Consider the following 25,141-nt stretch of genomic DNA (forward strand, 5'->3'; position numbering starts at 1 on the left):
TAATGTTGATGGTTATGGCTTACAGCCAATAAAAACCCAAAAGCCATTATCTCAGTAAATTACAATAATTAAAATAAAAACACCTGCAAAGGCTTCCTAAGCATTTAAAAAGGTTCCAAAGGCTGGTTTCACACATCCGTTTATTTCCGGTACTGGAGATGTCCGTGTGTTGTGAATGTAATACGTATGGCAACCGTGTGATGCATCAGTACCACACAGACGGCCGCTGGGGAAGAAGCGCCACAGTAAGCGCTGTTCCACGGCGGCTCTCATCATTCTCCTCTGCTCTGCCGACGATCGGCGCGAGCAGAGGAGAATGATGGGAGTTATATTAAAGTCCGAACAATGACAGCAGGTGGGGGCTTTTGGGACTCTTGCTCCCATCATCCTACACTTGATGCCACTAATAACAGTGACAGCAGGAGAGTGCAGCATCATTCACCAGTGGTGACATCATTACTGATATTATCCCACGGTCCTGAGGTCACCGCAGTTTAGGAGTCTATTAAAGAAGTCTGCGTAATTCTTTTCAAATAAAGGATTTTATTCTGGCTCTGTCTTTATTTAGACTATGTTCCCACGTTCAGGATTATTCACAGAATTTTCCTGATCAAAGCCGGACTCCTTTCGCAGGAAATCCACTCGCATTTTTCTCGCTTTTTTTCTTGCGCTTTTCTTAATTTTTTTTTTTACGTATTTTTCGTGTTTTTTTTTTTTTTCCCCGGAGTGTCCCAATACAATAATATAGCAGCAAATCCGCAGATTTTCCTCAGAATTAATGAACATGCTGCGTTTTTTTCCGCAATCTTGTTTCAAGAGAATAGGGGTAATCCACGTCGTTTTTTTCGTTATATCGCAGGTGGCGGCTGAGGAATACCCCGATCATCCACTCCTGCTGTCACTGTTTTTAGCGGCAGCAGGTGTCGGATGATGGGAGTAAGAGTCCCAAAAGCCCCCATCTGCTGTCATCTTTCAGACTTTAATATAACTCTCATCATTCTCCTCTGCTCGCGCCGATCACTGGCAGAGCAGGGGAGAATGATGAGAGCCGCCTTCAGCACCTGCTGCCGGGGAACAGTGCTTACTGTAGCGCTTCTTCCCCGGTGCCAATGTGTGTCACACGGAGGCCAAGGAGGAAAAGAACTGGACTGTTGCTCAGTGATCCAAGGTGTTGTTTTCATATGAAAGTAAATTTTGCATTTCATTTTGAAAATGGAGGTCCCAGAGTCTGGAGGAAGAGTGGAGAGGCCACAATCCAAGCTGCTTGAGGTTTAGTGTGAAGTTTCCACAATCAGTGATGGTTTGGGGAGCCATGTCATCTGCTGCTGTAGGTCCACTGTGTCTTATCAAGACAAAAGTCAGCGTAGCCGTCTGCCAGGAAACTTTAGAGCACTTCATGCTTCCCTCTGCCGACATGCTTGTTGAAGATGGAAGCTCAAGAGAAAGATGAGAGACACAAGAAACAACAATGCAGACGAGATGAAGGCTGCTATCAAAGCAACCTGGGCTTCCATAACCCCTCAGCAGTGCCACAGGCTGGTCGCCTCCATGCCATACCGCATTGATGCAGTAATTGATGCAAAAGGAGCCCTGACCAAGTAACATAGTAACATAGTAACATAGTTAGTAAGGCCGAAAAAAGACATTTGTCCATCCAGTTCAGCCTATATTCCATCATAATAAATACCCAGATCTACGTCCTTCTACAGAACCTAATAATTGTATGATACAATATTGTTCTGCTCCAGGAAGACATCCAGGCCTCTCTTGAACCCCTCGACTGAGTTCGCCATCACCACCTCCTCAGGCAAGCAATTCCAGATTCTCACTGCCCTAACAGTAAAGAATCCTCTTCTATGTTGGTGGAAAAACCTTCTCTCCTCCAGACGCAAAGAATGCCCCCTTGTGCCCGTCACCTTCCTTGGTATAAACAGATCCTCAGCGAGATATTTGTATTGTCCCCTTATATACTTATACATGGTTATTAGATCGCCCCTCAGTCGTCTTTTTTCTAGACTAAATAATCCTAATTTCGCTAATCTATCTGGGTATTGTAGTTCTCCCATCCCCTTTATTAATTTTGTTGCCCTCCTTTGTACTCTCTCTAGTTCCATTATATAAGTACTGAGTGCATTTACTGTACATACATTTCAGTAGGCCAACATTTCAGATTTTAAAATCATTTTTCAAGCCGGTGTTATAAAGTATTCTAATTTACTTAGATAATGACTTTGGGGTTTTCATTGGTTGTAAGCTATAATCATCAATAAACACTTGAAATGGATCACTTTGTAATGACTATATAATAAGAGTTTTACTTTTTGTATTAAAGAACTGAAATAAATTAACTTTTTGATATTCTAATTTTGTGAGAAGCACCTGTAGATTCAGCACCATAGTAAGAGAGACCTGCCCATATCATGATGCCTGCACCACCATTCTTCACTGTCTTCAGAGTGTACTGTGGCTTGAATGCAGAGTTTGGGGGTCGTCTGATGAACTGTTTGCGGCCCTTGGACCCCCAAAAAAAGAACAATTTTACTTTAATCAGTCCACAAAATGTTTCTCCATTTCTCTTTAGACGAGTAGATGTGTTCTTTTGCAAATTGTATCCGCTTTAATACTTGTCTTTTTTAACAGTGGGACTTTGCAGGGATTTCTTTCTAAGAGCTTAGCTTTACACAGGCTTCTTGTACTGTAACTGTCGCAGTCCTCACAGGTAACTTGAGACTGTCTTTGATTATCCTGGAGCTGATCATTGGCTGCGCCTTTACTATTCTGGCTGTTCTTCCATCCATTCTAATGGTCGTCTTCCGTTTTCTTACACGTCTCTCTGGTTTGGCTTTCCATTTTAAAGAATTGGAGATCATTTCAGCTGAACAGCCTATGATTGCACTGCTTTATAAGTTTTTGCCCTTTCAACTTTTTAATCAAAGTATGCTATTGTTCTGAACAATGACCCATATTTCTCAGGCTTTCAAGGAGAAATGCATGTACAGCAAGTCCTGACTTCACCGTTAAATAAGGGCCACCTGATTTACACCTGTTTCTTCACAGAACGATTGACCTCACTAATTAAACTCCACACTGCTATTATTTTGAACACCCCGACCCCCTTTCAATTAATTATTCTAATACACAGACTCAAAAACATGCAGATCATGAATGCCGAGTGTTGGTTTTAGAATCTACTGCACCAACTGGTAAATTGTTTGACATGTGGTAATATACCGTATTTTCAGACTATAAGACGCCCCGGACCATAAGACACACCCCAAATTTTGGGGTGGAATATAGCAGAATTTTTTTTTTTTAAGATAGGGGTCTGTCTTATTGTCCGAATTTAAGGTAGCTTACCTGAGGGTAAGAAGGCATGGTCCCTTCCTCGGGATGCTAACGTCAACAGAAGAGGGGCAATGCTGCAGTCCCTGGTGCGACGCTACGGGTCTGGTGTCTGCGGTGAGGCAGAGCTGGGGCAGAGTCCGTTCCTCGGGATGCCGGCGGTAGAAAGGTGGCAACGCCACGGCCCGCTGTCCACCGTGAGCAGAGCCGAGTGCATCACCGGTTTCCCTGTGGCCATCTTCCTGAAGCCGTGGAGAAAACGGCCACTGGAGCCGGGTGCTGCCTAGATTTCAATCTGCGCATGCGCGGCCTCCGGCTTCAGGATGATGGCCGGAGGGAAAGCGGTGATGCACTCGGCTCTGCTCACCGTCGACACCGGGCTGCGGCATCGCAACATTGTTGCCTCCGGCATCCTGAAGAAGGGACCCTGTTCAGGTGCACTCTGCATCGCCCACCACTGCAGCATCGCCACACATCTGCCGCAACCCCCCGGTAAGCCTGCGTTCCCACCCCCCCATTTTCCTCCCAAATGTTTTGGAGAAACCATGCTTCTTATAGTCCGAAAAATACAGTAATTTATACCAACAACAGTGATTAATCTAGTCATATTGGACTACTTTTATTTTGAACGCTACTGTATCTGATTAGGGGTTTTAATGACAGTAGATGTCAGTGACCTGGAGATGGAGTGGTAAGAGGGGTGTTAAGTGTTGTGGAATTACAGTTTAGATCACCACAAGTTCTGTATCATATGAATGTTTGGGTATCAAAACCTTACTGCATGAACAAGGCCTAAAAGTGTCTCTCATTCTCTCCAAACTGTTACACATTTTATGTGGACATTAAGGTAATCCCATTATCTAAGGTGTTCATATAATACTAGATGGTGACCCGATTCTAACGCATCGGGAATATGTATGTAGTTTATTTATGAAGTTTTCAGAATAATTCAATTTATACACAGGATTCGGACGGCCGCGACCAATTAGCGAAGCGTGGTTCCAATTCCGTGCCAATTTGCGGGCGTACTGCGCCTGTCGCTGATTGGTCACGCCCGGCCGTGACCAATCAGTGAAGCCAGGGCCGGATCCAGGTTTTTGAGGGCCCCGGGCGAAAAAAAGTCTGTGAGCCCTCCTCTTTAACACATACCACGATTCATGATGCACAGATACAGCAGAGAAATATTGCACAGCCAAGTAGCGTATAACACAGCCCATGTAGTATATTGCCCAGCCACGTAGTATATTGCCCAGCCACGTAGTATATTGCCCAGCCACGTAGTATATTGCCCAGCCACGTAGTATATTGCCCAGCCACGTAGTATATTGCCCAGCCACGTAGTATATTGCCCAGCCACGTAGTATATTGCCCAGCCACGTAGTACATTGCACAGCCACGTCGTATATAGCACAGAGATGTAGTATATACCACTGCCCATACAGTATAACCCAGGCCACGTAGTATAGAGCACAGCAATGTAGTATATTGCCCAGCCACGTAATATATACCACAGCCACGTAGTATATAGCACAGAGATGTAGTATATAACAGCCCACGCAGTACCTAACACCGCCCACGTAGTATATAGCAATGTGGGCACCATATCCCTGTTAAAAAAAAGAATTAAAATAAAAAAGTTATATACTCACCCTCCGTCGGCCCCCCGGAGCCAGCCCAGGCGTTTACCGATGCTACTCGCGACGCTCTGGTCCGAAGAGTGCATTGCGGTCTCGCGAGATGATTACGTAGCGGTCTCGCGAGACCGTTACGTCATCATCTCGCGAGACAGCAATGCATGGACCGGTCACCGGAGCGTCGCGAGGAGCGGGAAAGGCCTGTTCTGGATCCGGGGGGCCGACGGAGGGTGAGTATATAATGATTTTTTTATTATTATTTTTAACATTAGATCTTTTTACTATTGATGCTGCATAGGCCGCATCAATAGTAAAAAGTTGGTCATAACGCGGTTGGCATAACGCGGTCCGTTAACGCTGCCATTAACCCTGTGTGAGCGCTGACTGGAGGGGATTATGGAGCGGGCACTGACGGCAGGGGAGTAAGGAGCGGCCATTTTGCCGCCGGACTGTGCCCGTTGCTGATTGGTCGTGGCTGTTTTGCCGCGACCAATCAGCGACTTGGGATTTCCGTGACAGACAGACGGAAATGACCCTTAGACAATTATATAGTAGATGAATTCTTTGAAAATATTTCCCATATTTTCCTTAACATTAAACTATTTTAGTTTCTGAATCACCCACAACTTTCTGCGATGATTGACGACCGTGACGAAGATACATTAAGTTACATGAACAATTTACAGGTAGGTGGATGTACCTATTATGTATGTGAACCTGCTTATCTCATACTTTTTTATGCTTAAAGGGGTTTGGTCAATACATAATCTGGTGTGGGCTTTCTTTTTACCAGATCACCCTGGTTCATGGACCCCTAGGCCCAATTTCTGCAGCCAGTGTATGTGCATTCGCCAAATGCCTTCTGCACTGGCATGTAAGCGATCGTGTGGTTAAATCACAGGGTTGTAGAGTCCCTATCTCAGGATCGCTGGTTAGAGCCCAAGCAATTAAGACAATTATCCTCTATCATATGGATAAAGGATATATATAGATTTTTTTTAGGAAATAATCTTTTATTTCTAGAAAGTACATGCGGAAAATCCAGATTTCTGCTTAATTTAGCCAATGCAATACTGTGACCTTGAAATGTTATTACACCAGCATTCCTTGGTTTTGTTTAGTTTTCTATTTATCAATACTATGATTTTTAATTTTTAGGTAGAGGACTTTACACACATAAAGTCTAGTTGCAAGATAAAATTCTACTTTAACTCCAATCCTTACTTCAAGAACGATGTGATCATCAAGGAGTTTCAGTATTCTTCCTCTGGTGAGTAATGAGTTGGTAAATCAGTCCGGGGAATGGGATTTCTATGTGATACTCTGTTGTGTGCTGAACTGTGGGCTGGAATCATCAAGCAGAATTCTTGCTTAACCCTTTCCCGCCGCTGCCCTTTTTTTTTCGTTTTTGCATTTTTGTTTTTTCACTCCCCTCCTTTCCAGAGCCATAACTTTTTTATTTTTCCGTCAGTATCGCCATGTGAGGGCTTATTTTTTTGCAGGACGAGTTGTACTTTTGAACAACATCATTGGTTTTACCATGTCTTGTACTAGAAAACGGGAAAAAAATTCCAAGTGTGGTGAAATTGCAAAAAAAAGTGCAATCCCACACTTGCTTTTTGTTTGGCTTTTTTGCTAGCTTCATTAAATGATAAAACTGACCTGATATCATGATTCTCCAGGTCATTACGAGTTCATAGACACCTAACATGTCTAGGTTATTTTTTATCTAAGTGGTGAAAAAATATTCAAAACTTTGCTTAAAAAAAAAAAGCGTCATTTTCCGATACCTGTAGCATCTTTATTTTTCGGGATCTGGGGTCGGGTGAGGGCTTATTTTTATTTTTTTTAATGCGTGCCAAGCTGGCGTTTTTAATTATACCAATTTTGTGCAGCTACGTTCTTTTCATCGCCCGTTATTGCATTTTAATGCAATGTCGCGGCGACCAAAAAAACGTAATTCTGGCGGTTTTAATTTTTTTCTCGCTACACTGTTTAGCGATCAGGTTAATGCTTTTTTTTTATAGATCGGGCAATTCTGAACACGGCGATACCAAATATGTAGGTTTGATTTATTTATTTATTTTTTTATTTTATTATTTTGGATGGTGCGAAAAGGGGGTGATTTTAAACTTTTATATATTTTTTATTTATATTTTTAAAAACATTTTTTTAGCTTTTGTCATGCTTCAATAGCCTCCATGGGAGGCTGGAAGCTGGCATAGCCTGATCGGCTCTGCTACATAGCAACGATCATCAGATCGCTGCTATGTAGCTGAATTGCAGGCTTGCTATGAGTGTCGACCACAGGGTGGCGCTCACAGCAGGCCGGCATCAGTAATCATAGAGGTTTCAAGGACCTCTACGGTTACCATCCTGATGCATCGCCGACCCCAATCATGTGACGGGGGTCGGCAATGCGCTCCTTTCCGGCCGCGTGGCTTGAAGTGGTAGTTAAATGCCGCTGTCAGCGTTTGACAGCGGCATTTAACAGGTTAATAGCGGCGGGTGAATCGTGATTTCACCCGCCGCTATTGCGCGTACATGTCAGCTGTACAAAACAGCTGACATGTCGCGACTTTGATGTGGGCTCACCGCTGGTGCCCACATCAAAGGGGGAGACACGACATGCGCTGTACTAGTACGGCGCTTGTCGTGAAGGGGTTAAGGGTATGTGCATACGTTGCGTATTTTGATGAGTTTTCGCAGCGTTCTTGGACGCGTGAAATTGCCTCATCCGCAGTGCGTTGTGCACACAATGTTAATGAGAAATACAAAAACACTGCACACATGCTGCGGAAAAAACGCGCGGAATCACAGCATTTTATTTTCCGCAGCATTTCAGTTCTTCAGAGCTCCATTTTCAAAAATGGTGGGGGTCATGGCAGACATATCTACTTTTAATGATGTTTATGACCTTTTAATGTTTGTGAGTTCTTAGCCTCCATGTCATTGATCTGGCCAGTTCTTTGGAATGCAGCTAAATATTGCATTTACTATTTAGAGAGACAATATGAAATTATGCAAAAATATTTTTAGAGCTGTTAATGAAAGGGAGAGGTCCATTCTTGGGGTGGGGTAACCTTTTGTCTCTTTGTGGGTGTTTAACTGCTTTTTCTGTGATGTTTAGTTGAACAGAATGTGGTGTATTCCTGAACCCTTGTATGTTTACTGAACAATGAGCTTATAAATTATATTTCTTAATGGATATTTGTTTTATCTTTAACAATGACTAAATTTCTTCCTGAAAAAACATTTGCTTTATTTATATTTTCAATGGTAAAACAAAAAAAAATAATTCATTCAGCTCCAAAGAAGCACAATGATGCAGTGCACTTACCTGATTACGATTACGTATTTTGTATTTGCACTACCAATACAATGTATTCAAAAATAGTATATACGTATAATAAAAACACACACAAAACAGTATCTATCACTGTGGAAGCAGCTTAGTATACATTTTTTGCAATAAACGTATCAACCAAATACCCTGTTTTTCACATCTTTTTACTAGCACTTGCGGATTACTTTGATTTTTTGAAACTGAGTGTATTTGGTATTACTATGCTCTTTCTCTATCGCCTCATTGGGGGACACAGGAACCATGGGTGTATGCTGCTGCCACTAGGGGGCTGACACTGCAAATAAAAAAGTTAGCTCCTCCTCTGCAGTATACACCCTACCGACAGGAAGTAGGATATTCAGTTTAGCTTAGTGTCAGTAGGAGGTGGACACGGGTCTTTCATTAGACCCTTATCTACCTCCGTGTGCGTCGTTCCTTTTCAGGTACCACGGAGGGATACAGGGTGAACAGTCACAACTGTACTCCCACAAAGAGACTATGAGTACGGCGTGTACTGCCACCCCGTATCCTCATACGTCTAGTCGGCAGGACCCCAGCCCCTAACACAGAAGCGTGTTCAGGTGATTCGGACCCGGGCCTGCCTCCGTCTCCCACCCACTCGCCCACCAGAGCCTGTCGGTTCGAGGAGACGTGGACGTCCCACTATGCTGGATTATCGGACGTCCGATCTTGGATGGGGAGTTACTCTCTCTCCTGGGGGGCCCCCAGGTACAGAGATAAGAAGATCGGGGGAAAAAAATCCTTTAATAGTGGGCCCCTTAATTTAGGTTACCTTTGCAGCAGTTTTAGGGCTCTCCTCAACACTTCCCCCGTGCTCCGGTGGTCATCTGATGTAACCTAGGTCCTGGCCTCTACCAGGCCTAGCTGCAGATTGGGGCATCAGGGGTCTTTTCCCCTTTAATTTTGGGCAGCGTTTTTCAATCCTCCGCGCCGCTCCCCCATCCTCCGGCGGTCAGCAGCTCTAATTTAGGTCCCGGCTTCACTCGGGCCTAGCTGCAGGGCTGGCTCTGCCCCTCTTCTTCCTGCTTTTCGGGCGGGCTTTTTTCCCGCCTATCTCTTAGTCAGCTCCTTCCTGCTGGGACTTAGCTCTGCCCCTGGCACTTGGCTCCACCCCCTGGTCCCGCGGCTTAGCTCCGCCCCCTTTTTCCTATCTCAGAGCAGGCTTTTCAGCATGTGCCCCTGCAGTGTGCGCTTTTTCACTCCTGGACCTGGACACCCTCTTGTGACTGCCATTTTTCCTCTTGGTGAATCCAGATTGTACCTTTTTCCTGTGGAGCCTCCTCTTCCTGGCACAGCAGCCCTACAGTCTGGAGCTGAATACAGGAAGACTGCACGTACTGTGAGTAGCTGCTCTGCAGCCCGACACTCTTCTCAGCTCTCCTGTTCCCTAATGTTTAGGCATCAGTTAATGGGTCTGCTCATCATGAACCCACCGTCCAGGAGTTCTTACCCTGGGTGAGACCCAGGCTTCTATCCCTGGGCGGGCTTTCCTTCTGTCTCAGTCTGTGGCGGACCTCACCAGGATGTCACGACCCTGGTGTCCGTGCTTGACAGATTGTCCCTCTCAGCCCCCCGCAGTTGCCAGTGGGTCACAGGATTCTCCGTCCGGCCTTTTCAACACAGGCCACAAGAGATCCAGACAGGAGCGAAATTCTAAGTCCTTTTCCCGCTCCATCTCGCCCTCCGGTCTGGCATGGTGAGACCCCTCTTCCAGATCCTCTCCCGAGTCAGACGGGCGTCCTCGGCCATGTTTTCAGAGGAAGATTCAGACTTGGTTTCACTACAGGCCTCTAGCATGAGTGATAGGGTACAAAGCCTTATTGTTGCAGTCGACCAGACCTTAGGCATCATGGATAACTCTACGGAAGCCGCAGAATAGGCGGTTTCGTTTAGACGGTCAAAACCAACTTCCAATGTCTTTGCCCCACACACTGAATTTGTTGTGGTACTTGCCAGGGAAAAGTTGAACCATACCAAATGCTTTCAGACAGGGAAGCGTCTTGGCATCCTATATCCTTTCTCCCCTGAGCTCATCGCTAACTGGACTGATTCCTCGGCAGCGGACTCGTCAGTCCCCAGACTGTCCGCCAACATGGTCCTTCCACTTTCTAATGCAGCATCCTTCATGGATTCCAAGGATACAATTATAGAATCGCTGGAAAAATCAGCCTTTGAAGTGGCTGCTTCTGCTTTGTGCCTCAGCCATTGCCTTTACCTGGATCTCAAGGACCACAGCTAGATGGACCAAACAGCCTTGTAAGGGCAGCCCGGCTGGAGCTCTTCCGGGGGAGCTGGCCAACCTGATGGACCAGATTTCCTATGCAGGGAAATATTTGGTATCTGTCTCCCTAGATGCGCGTCTTGTGCAGCTCAGGCGTCCAGCAATATGGTGACCATCTGGCGGAATATTTGGCTCAAGACATGACAGGTGGACTTGTCTTCAAAGAAGTCCCTTACCAGCCTCCCTTTCCAGGGGGCCCGTCTTTAACTACATGCTGGAACAAATTATTAAGGACGCCACGGGAGGCACGAGTTCCCTCCAGGCCTCGCTGGCCTCCCCTGATATGGCAGTTCAGCTCCCTTTTTGTCCTTTCGCTGTTTCACGGCGTCGGAAGATTCCTCTGGCTAGCACAGACCGCAGTCTCGCCTGGCTAGAGAAAAGGCTTCCTTCAAGCCTACCTCTTTCTGGCGTTCTTGCAACTCCCATGCTAGGTCCACCAGGCCCAGTCCTGGCAGATCTTCCTTGGCATAACTCGTGCTAATGGCCCAGCGTTCCTCCCAGTTTTTGCGGGAGTCTGTGTTTTTTTTTCAGGGGCGTTTGGCTTGCCTCAGTGGAGGTCAGGGAGGTGGTATCCTCTGGATACAAGATAGGGTTCGCTTCGCGGCCCTGGAATCGCTTCTTCGAATCCCACCCTCTAAAAGATCCTAATCTGATCCCAGGTTTCTTTGCGTCCATTGCCTTTCTTCTTTGTTCGGAGGTTATCGTTTCCATCCCAGAGTAGGAACGCTTCACAGGTTTCTATTCAAACCTGCTTGTAGTGACGGAAGAACGGCGCAGTTCGACCCATCCTGGTTCCTAAGTTAGTGAACAAAAGGTTCCGCCTGCGGCATTTCAGGATGGAGTCCCTCTGTTCAGTATTGGCTTCCATGGAACCACAGGAATTCCTGTGCTCCATAGGTATCCAAGACACCTATCTCCATGTTCTGATTTTCCCAGCACACCTGAGTTTCCTGCATTTCGCGGCGCAGAAGAGTCATTTCCAGTTCATTGCCCTGCCGCTCAGTCTTGCGACCGCACCCTGTGTCTTCATAAAGATCATGGCTACATTTATGGCCATTTTGAGGATCAGGGGCCTAGTGCTCAATCCGTACCTCGAAGATATCATCAAGGCTCCGCCCCTCTCTCAGGCCCAGGAGAGTCTGACCATCATCCTCGACTCCCTGTCCGTTTCTGGTGGCTGGTCAAAAGAACAAAGTCTTGTCTTGTTCCGAGTCATTGCCTCGTCTTCTTAGGCATGCTGTTCAACACCCGTCAGTCGAGGTTTTTTTTTTTTCTTCTTAAGGAGAAACGGGCAATTCTCCAGGACGGAGTTTGCTCTCTGCAAGGCCCTCGGCTGCCTTCCTTCCGTTCAGTAATGAAGGTCCTGGGACGAATGGTGGCAGCATCAGAAACTTTCCCTTTTGCGCTGTTCCACTTCAGCAGGCCATCCTTTCTCAGTGGGACAGGTGTGTGCTGTCTCTGGATCGTCCGATTCGGTCTTCCGTCCGATTCTAATGGTCTCTCAGCTGGTGGCTGTCATCCCCTCTCATTCCCCAGGTCCGGTCCTTCCTTCTCGCCCATGGCAGGTGGTGACAACGGTCACTAGCCTTCCTGGCTGGGGCGCGGTTTTCCGCCATCCGTCAGTGAAAGGGGGCGTTGGTCGGAGCAAGACTCTCCTCTGCCGATCGACATCCTTGAGATAGGGGCCATTCTTCTGTCCGAGTCACTGGGAAAGGGTTCTCAGAGGTCTGCCAGTCAGAATCCAGACATCCAATGCCACAGCTGTGGCATATGTCAATCACCAGGGAGGGAATCAGTCTCTTGGAAATGGCGGAGGTATCCAAGATCCTCTTCTTGGCAGAGGCGACGGTTCCGGCACTATCCGCAGTGCATATTCCCGGCATGGACAACTAGGCCGCGGTGTTTTTCTCTGCCACAAGGGCCTTTCGGCAGGAGAGTGGTCCCTGCATCAGGAGGTCTTCCTTCAAATTTCCCTTTGATGGGGATCTCCGGACGCGGATCTCTTGGCGTCCCGACTGCTTAGGAAGGTTCCACTGTTTGTTTCCAGGTCCGTGATCCTCTTGCAGTGGAGACCAATGCTTTGGCCATTCCTGGGTCGCAATTTGTATTTCCCTGTTTGTTTCCTTCCCTTCCCTTCTTCCCAGGCAGCTGAAGATCATTGCGGAGGGGGTGCCGGTCATTCTGATCGTACCAGATTGGCCCAGAAGGTTCTGGTTCGCTGAGATCGTCAATCTCCTCGCGGACTTCCACTGGAGGCCCCAGACAGGCCAGATCTTCTGTCCCAAGGACCGATCTGCCACCAGAGTTCTTGATTGCTCAATTTAACACCTTGGCTGTTGAAACCTTCCATTTGGCCTTTTCTCAAGGCGGGACTTGATGCTGGCCTTGCCCTTAGTTCTCTAAAAGGTCAGGTAGCAACGCTTTCCATTCTCTTTTCTGAAGTCCCTTTTCAGAAGTCCTTAGCTTCCCGTTCTCAGGTCAGATATTTAGATCTGAGAGACCTCGGTGGTTGATACCTCTTAATGGCTAACTGAAAAGATGGTAGCAAATTGCAAACCTTCGAGACATCTCAGGCCTCTTCATCAGGCATAGACTAATTCAATTCCAAATATTTGTCTATCTACTGGCTATCACGGTATAAGGATATATATCCGTCCCGTTCTCAGGTTAGAACTTTTCTTCAAGGAGTGGTGCATGCAGCTCTCTTGTACCGGACTCTCGTGGATCCCTGGGACCTCAATCTTGTTCTGGAGGCTCAGTGGGGTTCCCCCCTTGAACTTCTGCATGAGGCCTCACTGTCTGTTCTGTCCTGCAAGGTCGCGTTTCTGGTGGCCATCACCTCCATTAGGCGCGTCTCGGAGTTGGTGGCTCTCTCCTGTCGCCCCATTTCTTGGTTCTTCACCAAGATAAGGTAGTTTTACGGCCTTCGTCGCCTTTTCTTCCCAGGGTGGTGTCCTCCTTTTTACTTCAATAAGATCGTCCTTCCCACCTTTTGTTCTGCTCCGACCTATTCTCTGGAGCGTTCGCTGAACAGGCCAGACCTGGTCAGGGCGGTGAGGATCTATTTGTCTAGGACCGCCTTCTTTAGGAAGATGGACAGTCTATTTGCCATTCCAGACGGTGCGCCAAGAGGCCTGCCGGCCTCCAAGGTTATGATTGTTCTCTGGATCAGACCTGCTATTCTGGAGGCTTACCGGGTCAAGAACAGAGTGACTCCTCCTGGGATTAAGACTCACTCTTCCCCGGGCAGTGGGCGCCTCCTGGGCGGTACACCATGGGGCATCCGCCCTACAACTTTGCAAGGCAACCTGGTGTTCCATTCACTCATTTGCCAAATGTTATAAGCTCCATTCCTACGCTTCGGCAGTTGCCAGCCTAGGTGGAAGGATCTTGCAGGCGGCAGTGGTGAGTTCTCCGACCTGAATGGAGTTTTCTGCTGTTCCCTCCCCAGGGACTGCTTTGGGATGTCCCATGATTCCTGTGTCCCCCAATGAGGCGATAGAGAAAACAGGATTTTTGGTTGCTTACCGTAAAATCTGTTTCTCTGAGCCTTCATTGGGGGACACCGCACCCTCCCAAGTTGAACAGCTCTGTTTTATTGTGTTATATTGTCACAGTTTGACTTTCTATCTTTAACATGTTGCTTCTCCTACTGCTTTCTCACTTACTGAATATCCTACTTCCAGTCGGTGGGGTGTACACTGCAGAGGAGGAGCTAACTTTTTTATTTGCATAGTGTCAGCCTCCTAGTGGCAGCAGCATACACCCTATGGTTCCTGTGTCCCCCAATGGAGGCTCCGAGAAACAGATTTTACAGTAAGCAAACAAAAATCCTGTTTTTGTGTCTTCAGTATCTATCACTGTGTTGTGATATTTTCCTATACTATTTCAACATCCCAATAGTGGTTTTTTATGACCTATTAACCGCCAAGAGCAAACGACACTACTCTATCCTCCTCCTCCTGGACCTGTCCTCTGCCTTTGACACAGTGGACCATTCCCTGCTGCTGCAGACCCTCTCATCCCTTGGAATCACAGAATTGGCCCTATCCTGGATCTCATCATACCTAACAGACCGGACATTCAGCGTCTCCCACTCACACACCACCTCCTCACCTCGCCCCCTATCTGTCGGAGTCCCGCAAGGTTCAGTTCTAGGACCCCTGCTCTTCTCCATTTACACCTTTGGCCTGGGACAGCTCATAGAATCTCACGGCTTTCAGTATCATCTCTACGCTGACGACACACAGATCTACATCTCTGGACCAGATATCACCTCCCTACTAACCAGAATCCCTCAATGTCTGTCTGCTATTTCATCCTTCTTCTCCACTAGATTTCTAAAACTTAACATGGACAAAACAGAATTCATCATCTTTCCCCCATCTCACACGACCTCCCCAACTAACCTATCCATTACAGTAAACGGCTGCCCGCTCTCCCCAGTCCCACAAGCCCGCTGTCTTGGGGTAATCCTTGACACTGATCTCTCCTTTAAACCACATATCCAAACCCTTTCCACTTCCTGCCGCCTCCAACTCAAAAATATTTCACGGATCCGCACATTCCTAATCCAAGAATCTGCAAAGACCCTAGTCCATGCCCTCATCATCTCCCGCCTTGACTACTGTAACCTCCTGCTCTGTGGCCTCCCCTCTAACACTCTTGCACCCCTCCAATCTATTCTAAACTCTGCTGCCCGACTAATCCACCTGTCCCCCCGCTATTCCCCAGCCTCTCCCCTCTGTCAATCCCTGCACTGGCTCCCCATCACCCAGAGACTCCAGTACAAAAGCCTAACCATGACATACAAAGCCATCCACAACCTGTCTCCTCCATACATCTGCGACCTCGTCTCCCGGTACTTTCCTGCACGCAACCTCCGATCCTCACAAGATCTCCTTCTCTACTCCCCTATTATCTCCTCTTCCCACAATCGCATACAAGATTTCTCTCGTGCATCCCCCCTACTCTGGAATTCTCTACCACAACATATCAGACTCTCACCTACCATCGAAACCTTCAAAAAGAACCTGAAGACCCACCACTTCCGACAAGCCTACAACCTGCAGTAACCACCGATTTACCAAACCGCTGCACGGCCAGCTCTACCCTCACCTACTGTATCCTCACCCATCCCTTGTAGATTGTGAGCCCTCGCGGGCAGGGTCCTCTCTCCTCCTGTACCAGTTGTGACTTCTATTGTTCAAGATTATTGTACTTGTTTTATTATGTATACCCCTCCTCACATGTAAAGCGCCATGGAATAAATGGCGCTATAATAATAAATAATAATAATAATAATCAGTATAGCCATATGATTGTTTGTTTCTTTATTTGGTGGACAAGTTGTCATTTAGAATGGCATCATTCACTCTTCTAAAAAAAAAAAAAAAAAAAATAAGTGAAAACATTTCCAAGTGGAAAAAAAAATCACACAGTTTCACATTTGTTTTTTGGGTTGTGTGTCTATGGCGTTCATTTTCTGGTTAAAATTGCCTGTTAGTTTGATTCTTCGGATCTTCTTTTTTTTTTTTTTTTTTTTTTTTAAAAACTATTTTAGTGACTTAAAAAACATCTGAACTTTTAGGCCATGTTCACACAGTGCGTTTTTTACCGCGGAACCGCGGCGGTTTTGCCGCTGCGGTTCCGCAGCTGTTTTCCATGCAGGGTACAGTACACTGTACCCTATGGAAAACAGGACACACTGTGCACATGGTCCGGAAATTGTTAAAAAAAAGACGCGCTGAATAGCTCCCGGAAAAAAGAAGGAGCATGTCAATTCTTTTTCCGGAGCCGCAGCGGTTCTGCACCCATAGACCTCCATTGTGAGGTCCAAACCGCAGTAAAACCCGCAGATCAAAAATATATCTGCGGGTTTTACTGCGATTTGATGTGCAGAACCGCTGCAGCAGGAAGTGCGGGGAGCGGGCGGAAGTGCGTGGGCGGAGTGTGGCTGCCCCCCCGTGCTCCGATCCCGCCCCCCCGTGCTCCGATGCCCCCCCCCAGTGCTCCGATGCCCCCCCCAGTGCTCCGATGCCCCCCCCCGTGCCCTAATCTCCCCCCCTTATACTCACCCGGCGTCCCGGTGTCCGTCCGGCCGTCTTCTCCCTGGGCGCCGCCATCTTGCAAAATGGCGGGCGCATGCACAGTGCGCCCGCCGAATCTGCCGGCCGGCAGATTCGTTCCAAAGTGCATTTTGATCACTGAGATATAACCTATCTCAGTGATCAAAATAAAAAAATAGTAAATGACACCCCCCCCCCTTTGTCACCCCCATAGGTAGGGACAATAAAAAAAATAAAGAATTTTTTTTTTTTTTTTCACTAAGGTTAGAATAGGGGTAGGGGTAGGGTTAGGGGTAGGGTTAGGGTTAGGGGTAGGGTTAGGGTTAGGGGTAGGGTTAGGGTTAGGGTATTTTCAGCCATTTTAACCCTAAAAAAATTCCTAGAAAACACACAGACTCTGGCTAGAAAACTGCATCAAAAAAACGCATCAAAAAACGCATCAAAAAACGCATCAAAAACGGACCAAAAAAGGACCAAAAAAAGGACCTGCGTTTTCTGCCAAGAGCTGCAGTTTTTTAAAAAACAGTCAGGAAAAAAAAAGGATGGAAATCCTGAACGTGTGAACATACCCTTATATATTCTTATGCTGTGAAACAATAAGTTTTTCCCCTTTGCTTGCGAAATGCAAATTTAACTGTATTTAAGATGGCTGCCAGTGTTCACTTTTGCCTTAGTTTTTGTACTTGCCAAGAATCTACTTTCGTTTCTGAAGCTAAAGTATCGTTTCTGGAGAAATGGAAACTTAACAAGATGTGGACAAAGGAAGATTCATCAGATGATGTCATAGCCAATCAGAGGGACTGAATACTAGATACATTGCTTAAACCCCGCCTAACCCCGCCCTCTGCACACCTTCCCCCAATGGACTATATAATGTTATGTATATGAAATAAACAGTTCAGTTGCTGTGACGTTACACACGAGCGTGCAATGAGTTTGAACCAGCATTGTGTCTGACTCATTCTTATCCGGTACCAACATGCTCCTAATCTGATTTGGAATGACTGGTGGATGAAGGGTATTGTCGTGACGACCCCGACAATGCTGTATGAGGGTTTTTTTTTGTGAGCTGAGCTGTAGTTTTTAATGGTACCATGTTGAGGGACATACGACGTTTTGATCACTTTTGTTGGGGGGAGGTGCAGCAACTCTCATCAAATGGGTGAAGTAATATATTTTCGTGTACATTTCACTAACTGAATATGGGTGAATCCACTTTTGATTTTTCTTTTCAATTGCTGTAATATTCTGTCAAAACATATTTTATAAGTCATAAAAGGGGCCTTGTCCACCAACCCATTGGCACCCTACAGTCACGTAGCAATGGTCATTGGGCGTTCTGTATGGAAGCCCTTCAGGATCGGCCGGCTTAAAGGCTGTTGTCTTTGTTTGACAACTGCATTTACGTTGCTGCTCTTAGAGGCAGTTTGCCGCTGTGTAACACAGCCTACGTCTTGAGCCCACTATACACACCCGGACATGCTCCAGGATGGATATGTCTCCATTGAGTGTTAAATAGGTTAGGATTGTACAACCTGTGGGGTGATAAATTTGCCCACAAGAGTTATGTTCACATAGATTGTAAGTCCTGTATGAGGGCACCACACCACTACCTCCCAGCAAAAACTGATTATTATTGTAAATCAACCTGTAGTTAGTTGGACTAATGCAATGTCTTGCTAATTATGTTAGCCGGGATAGATTTTCTGACAATCTAATACTAGGATGTTTTTTTCTTTGTTTTACTATTATTGCTTTAAGACTGTCTTGCAAAAACCAAATCATTGTGCCACAACAAAGCCATAGCCAAGCAAAACTTTTATCAAAACTGCCCATTCCATACTACTGGTAAATTAACGTGGAAATATGTCGTCTTCTGTGTAATGCACTGCTCGTGAATACCATTTTCCGATTTGTTTCAGGCCGCCTCGCATCTCATTCTACTCCCATTCAGTGGTGGCGAGGGCAGAACCCATCATACAGAGGCAAAAACACTTCTACACCAAGTTTTTTCAGTTGGTTTTCTGATCACAGCTTCCCCGCTGCTGACCGTATTGCAACAGTAAGATATAAAAAAAAATGTAAAGAAAAGTTGGGACTTCATACAGACTCCTACTAGAATGATATGATGCATTAATGAACAGAAATTGTTAACTTTTTAAAATCATAACTCAAGCAAACATGTAAGAGAAGAATTGCTGCAACACATGAATTTTTCCTTCCAGGGAATCACAATATTTATATTATTAATCACTTAAGTCCTGCCATTAAAGCACCCTCTGCTCCAACATGGAAAAGCGGAGGGTGACATGGCAAGTTTAATTTCAGCTTGTAGACTTGTAGAAACTTTTGCATCTCCTGCTTTATCTGTAACATGGCAGACGGCAATACCCCTCTGTGAATTAGGATGGAGAGGTCTGCAGCACAAACTGTCTGACAACTTCAGGAAAAGACTCCAAAATCCTACAGTACGTATAGATTTGAGGGCAGAAAAAAAATAGTATTTTTTTTTATTTTTTTTAATTTCATGGTCCACCTAAAAGGGATCTTTCACCAGTTTGAGCATTTTAAATGGCTCACTTTATGGAATATTGGCTGCACATCTGAATAACATTATAGTTTTGTTTTTGTTTTTTTTTTCCTCATTTCAGTTGTGGAGATATTAGCTTGTAAAGTTTGAGTCCAAAGTGGCGTGTACTTTTTCCCCTGCTTGATGTTAACCAATCATTAGCAGGAGCCATCATATAGGGGGGAAAAAACAAAATGTTACCCCCTCTCTGCAGCTCCTGTACAGTATAGAGCAAAGCGTAATGTGATTACAAACACCCCTAGCAGCTTTCATCTCTCTGCAGTCAGTGTGGGAGGGAAGGGCAGAGCTGACAGCACTTTTGTCACATCTGCATGTGTTTATTTTAGATAATCAAAGAAGATCTATGGCCAAATCCTTTGCAGTACTATCTTATTGGTGAGGGCGAAAGTGACGATCATGCAGCTGAAGACAGGTTAGTAAGTGATGAGAAATTAGTGGATTGTTTCAGTCAGTAATATTTTCTGAACAACATGGTTTGTATTGTTTTTTAATAGCGATCCTGACAACACTGATGATTGTGTTGTTATCGTTGACGATGACGACAACGACGGTGGGGAAGAAGGAGGAAATGAAAACGAGGAAGATGACGATGATGATGAAAATGATGTACATGAAATATCTGATAATGCGGAAAAACACACAGAAGGTAAATGTTGAAACATATTAGATGTTAGAGGCTCTAGATTTCACATGTAAAACTCTGGCTCGCGGGACAAAACTGGTCTGCATGGTGATTATATTTGGCCCATAATGCCTGAACTGTTCCTCCCATCATACTGTACGGAGGACTATGTAGGGCGATTATACTGTATGGGGGACTATGTTGGGGCCATTATACTGTATGGAGGACTATGTAGGGTCATTATACTGTGTGGAGGACTATGTAGGGCCATTATACTGTATGGAGGACTATGTAGGGCCATTATACTGTATGGGGACTATGTAGGGTCATTATACTGTATGGAGGACTATGTAGGGTCATTATACTGTGTGGGGATTACAGTTGGGACATCATACTGTGTTGAGGTCACCATACTTTGATGGGAGGGTACAGTATGGTCATCGTACCATGCGTGTGGGGGTATCATACTCTGTTTAGGGAGGCACTTTTGATGGCATCATACTTATCTGTATTTATTAATTCAAGGTTTTTATCATTTGTTATTAAATATTAGACATTATTTAATAGATACAAAGGTTGACATCCTTGCTTTAGATTGTTTTGGTCCAAACCTCAACATGGGACTGCAAAGTAAATTATGCGGATTTACAGGCCATCTGCGCCCAAATTAATGACATCAGTTTACGGTTGCGGGACTTGGGCACAATTGTTTAGTAGTGGACATAATAGTAATATTTGTAAATGGAAGCGCTTTTATTAACAACCACATGATGCAAAGTTGTTGGGCTGGTAGATTCCTTAAATGGCTTATACTTAGGTCAGTTTCACATATCCGACATTCACGATCTTTGTACGGACTACAGTGCTTTGTCCAGTCACGGGTGTCCTAACCTGAATACAGTAGCTTCAGAGGCACATATGAGGCTGTTGTGTTCTCTTCCTGAGGCCGGTCCGGGACATCGTGGTCCGTACAGGGATTGTTTATGACGTATTTACGAAAGCAGCCTTTGGATAAGCCTTCAGTATTAGATTGTGGAGATTCGTCTGTCTGCACCCTCTCGCAATAATACTTTGAAGAGGCTACAGTGCTTGAAAGAAGCATTGTTGCAATATCTTGAATGGCAGGATGTATAACCTCTTTAATTGGCATGAATTATTTCTTTGCACAGAATGAATGTAAGATGATACTGGTGTTAAGTACTTATTCCCTGCTATCCAGGTACTGATAATGAGGATGATGATGATGACGACGAAGATGATGATGATGATGATGTTGATGATGATGATGATGATGATGATGACGACGACGGTGAAGAATCAGTGCCCGAGGAAATGGTGGAGTCAACTGTTGTTGATGAAACAGATAACATTGTTGTGGATGCAGATGATTCTGACAACTCTTCAGAAGAAGGTGGCGATTCACAGTAGGATGCCAGGACGATATTAAATAGCTAAATTAGTAGATGCAGGGAATACGTCACCCCACTTAGAAGGCAAGTTGCACTACAGCGAGTAAGGTGTGTAAGAAACTTGATGAATTCCACTGGCATCAGGAAAAAAAAAGACCAATTCTTGTGGGGCTTCTCATGTCCAGCTCCACAAGCATGTCTGATCAGGGACAACCCATTTATACGCTTTTCTAGTTAACGCTGTGGGGAAAGTGGACGTCTGCTTATATCCCATTGGCAGTATCCATAGCATTTGCACTGCAACGTAGGCACACAGGAGCCAGATATATTAAAAATTAAAATACTGGATATGTTAAGGTAATTTAAAAGAAAAAAAAGGAAAGAAGCTATTTTTATCAGTAAATTTTAACTGGTTTATTTTTATTTTTTTTTAGATAAATAGATATTTACATTTTTTTTTTTTTATAATTCAGGGGAATTGTTTTTCTTGAGTTTTATTTTTTAATCTTATAGTTGGTACCATTATGTGCCACAAAAAAAAAAAAAAAGTACCAAGTAGTGGTCTGCATGCTGCTGTTGGTAACCTTCTCCTATTTCTTCCACTCCTGCACAGAGCAGATGTCTCAATTAATACAGGGTGACTCTTTTACAGTGGTCAGTTAATATTTATTACTTCATCGCTATTCATTCCACACCTGTGTCGTCTGCTGTGGGCCTCAACCATACCTTTCCGTGACGAGCGTCAAATCTCTCTAAATGACCCAACACCTTCCTCGCATGGACCATGACTTTGAAACCTCAAGTCCTGTCTTACCCCGATGACACTTTCAGCAACCGCTGTCCTTCTCCTAGCACAATAGTGTGTACACTGGCTTACCCTGTATGTGTGTATTTATAGAAAGAGAGGCGATTGCTAAAGAACTTGGAAGATCATCCTGCTGTGTGCTTAATAGTATGTGATACAGCCAGCATTCAACTCTTTTTGGACGTTGATCCACCAGTGCTGTAAGTAGTTGCAGCATTTTAGTTTCCAGACACAATTACCGTATGTTGGTTTGATACGCAGGGGTATTTTTTTATTTATGTCATTTGTTTTATCAGCAATTTATTTCTCACTTGTACAATTCCTGTAGCTGCCACGTGTGAGGACACCGCCCCCTGGTGGCATTTATGCAGATTTACCAACATAAGTCACTTGGCACGAGAGCCTCATATTTGGGCAACGCGATATCTATTCTTTCACATACATAGCACTCAGTAAGGATTCACTTATGCCATCATTTAATCCCGTCTCGCATCTGCATGTAATATACAGCCCAGCAGGATTGATAGTGTTTCTATTTTCACCGTATGTCATATCTTTTTATTGTAATGTTATTCCAAGGCAAATTTTGGTTGTCAGGAAGAGTCAAAACAAATAAGATGTGCATCATTGCAGATGATAACGGAGTGCTTTGGTGTCTAATGATCTAGCGATCACTCGGCATAGAAACTATGGAACTAAAATGTAGGGTTAGAAGTTGCAAAAAGCTTCATTTTCAGCTGCTAGGCAGTGTAATGCTCAGGATTATAGTGCACTGATTACCTATAGGATGGCCTGTTTGTTATTTTATGTACTTGCCACCCTCTGTCAGAATATAGAATTGTTAATAGAGTAAAACCTGCAACTAATAGTTTTTTTGGGGGGTAGTCTCCTCTGCATTTAAGTAGGCTACCTGTGTCTTAGGTTTCCTTTCTTAGGCATTTGCTTGGGATGTGAGACATACAACCTCCTTTATTGATAAGTTTGTCATTCTCTATCCTCTCTTGGGATTACGTTCTTGGGGCAAGTAACTTTCCTCAATCGCAAGTAGGGTACAGAGTTTATTTTTTATTTTTTGCATGATTGCTGCCCATGACAACATCTGAATGAAAGACGCCAAGTAAAAGAAGGTCTCTAGAAACTTCCGTTTCCTAAACAATCATCTATTATGACTTGTTAAATAATCATGTACTATGACAAACATTAAATTAGTTTTCATGGCACAGCACATCCTTAAAGCATTGATTCACCTTTGAACATAATTCCCACGTATACAGTATATATGATAAGTGATAATGTTTATTGCTTGTTCTCTCTTGATTTTTAATTTACATGTTTTACTATAGCTAAAGTCTCCAATCCATCTTATGTGGTTCGTGTCTGCAGACAGCTTATTTTTCTGATGTTTACTTATGGACACTATGGGTCAGACTAATATTGTTATCTGACATAGACAAAAAAAAAGGTGAGAATGCATTCACTGCATTTCAGTAAAGGGACTTTAAACCAGCAAAATAATTATAATATAAACAATAGATATTTTTTATTCTTCACTTGGAGCACTACCATAGGGACGAACTCCAGATATCTTTTTTTTTTGTTAAGTGATTCCTATGTCCACCTTTTGGGGAGCAAATTTTTTTTTTTTTTTTTTTTTTTACTTAAATGCATGCTTTTGGAGCCCATTCATTTTTTAAAAATTGTTTCACTAAAAAATTGGCACCATTGGTCATTTTGCAGGCTTTATTTCCCTGTCAATTCAACTTCGGTGTGGTCCTAATTTAGCTGAGAAGCTCAGAAATAAGAGTTACAAACCTCCAGTCAGACTGTCATATTGGACTCACTGAGCCAGCCAGCAGTCGATCGTGCAGAGGCTATTTTTAATGCAGAAAATATTTTTAGTCTCAATTACACACATTTAAATTAAAAAAAAAGTAATAATAATTTGTCCCCAGAGGTGAAGAAACCTCTTTAATAGCATATTGACGGAATGTCATAAATGTTGTCCGCAAAGCACTGTGGAATTAATGCTGCCATATAAGCTAGAAAAAAAAACATACGTGGTAACATTTTGTTCAGAGGTGAGCATATACGGTATTTAAAATGTTCTGTTATCCAAAAACATTGCTAAAAATTAAATCTTCTGTCAAAAAGTTTTTTTCTTCCTTCTTTCCTATTGATAATGAACTTCTGTTGTCATTCATTATCATGAGCATGGTCAGCCTAGCCTTGTCGCTAGTACGATACCTGACAGTGATGTTTTTCTTAAAGTAAGTTCCATGGCAGTCGTTTTTTTTTTCCTCCGTTCTTTCTGTGAGATTTTTTTTTTTTTTTACATCTTGTCCTTATATGCTATATTATGTTATTGGTGATCTAACAAAAAATGTTTAAAAAAAGAAAAAAAAAGCAACCTACGCATCCCTCCCAAATGCACATAAAATCTATGTTGAAAAAGCATTTTTGTACTAGTCATATTTCATATGTAAGGCTGTGCTATTGTTTGTACTTTTGTATATGTTTTTGTGATTTATTATTATTTTTATTTTTTTCTAATTAACTTCTTGCTTGAGCTGTGGAAACTTTATCAAATGCCCTAGGTAAGTAATTTCAGCTAGCTTGTGCGTGCATTAAAGAAGGTTTCCTAAATTATCCTGTCAAATCGTATTTTGGCAACTCCCCCAGCTTAGACGCTTGGGCTAGGACTATAGGATGACACTGGAATCGCAGTGTCGCATTGCGACGTTGCATATACTTACCATAGATTGGTGCAACTCATTTAATATAGACTGTATAGCAAGACACATGCAACTGCGATTTCCGTGCGACTTCTCTGCAATTTGGCCATTTATTTTTCTTTACAGCAAAATCACAGCTATGAAATAGTTGCACTACTGCAAGTCACACAGATGTTTTGCTGTCACATGAAGCTGGGTATCCCTTAGCCTAAATCTGCCTAACCAGAGCCCTGTTTTCTTTTTGTATTGCGTTGAGCATGGGGACAATAAGAACTTTCCTGAAGCTCATCA

At 44.2% G+C, this 25,141-nt stretch overlaps 1 protein-coding gene across 1 annotated transcript in view; it reads left to right on the forward strand.

Annotated features, from left to right (window-relative positions):
- The window catches only part of LOC138662519 (putative testis-specific Y-encoded-like protein 3), a 39,703-nt gene extending 15,134 nt beyond the window's left edge, over positions 1-24,569 (forward strand). Inside the window, exons 3-8 of the mRNA XM_069748251.1 lie at positions 5,585-5,662; positions 6,135-6,246; positions 18,615-18,754; positions 19,609-19,694; positions 19,777-19,928; positions 21,124-24,569. Of these exons, the coding sequence (XP_069604352.1) occupies positions 5,585-5,662; positions 6,135-6,246; positions 18,615-18,754; positions 19,609-19,694; positions 19,777-19,928; positions 21,124-21,332 (777 nt within the window). The 3' untranslated portion in view covers positions 21,333-24,569. The remainder of the gene's footprint in view (positions 1-5,584; positions 5,663-6,134; positions 6,247-18,614; positions 18,755-19,608; positions 19,695-19,776; positions 19,929-21,123) is intronic.
- Positions 24,570-25,141: the final 572 nt, after the last annotated feature.

This window comes from Ranitomeya imitator, chromosome 2, assembly GCF_032444005.1.
Source record: "Ranitomeya imitator isolate aRanImi1 chromosome 2, aRanImi1.pri, whole genome shotgun sequence".
In the NCBI taxonomy this organism is placed as follows: Eukaryota; Metazoa; Chordata; class Amphibia; order Anura; family Dendrobatidae; genus Ranitomeya; species Ranitomeya imitator.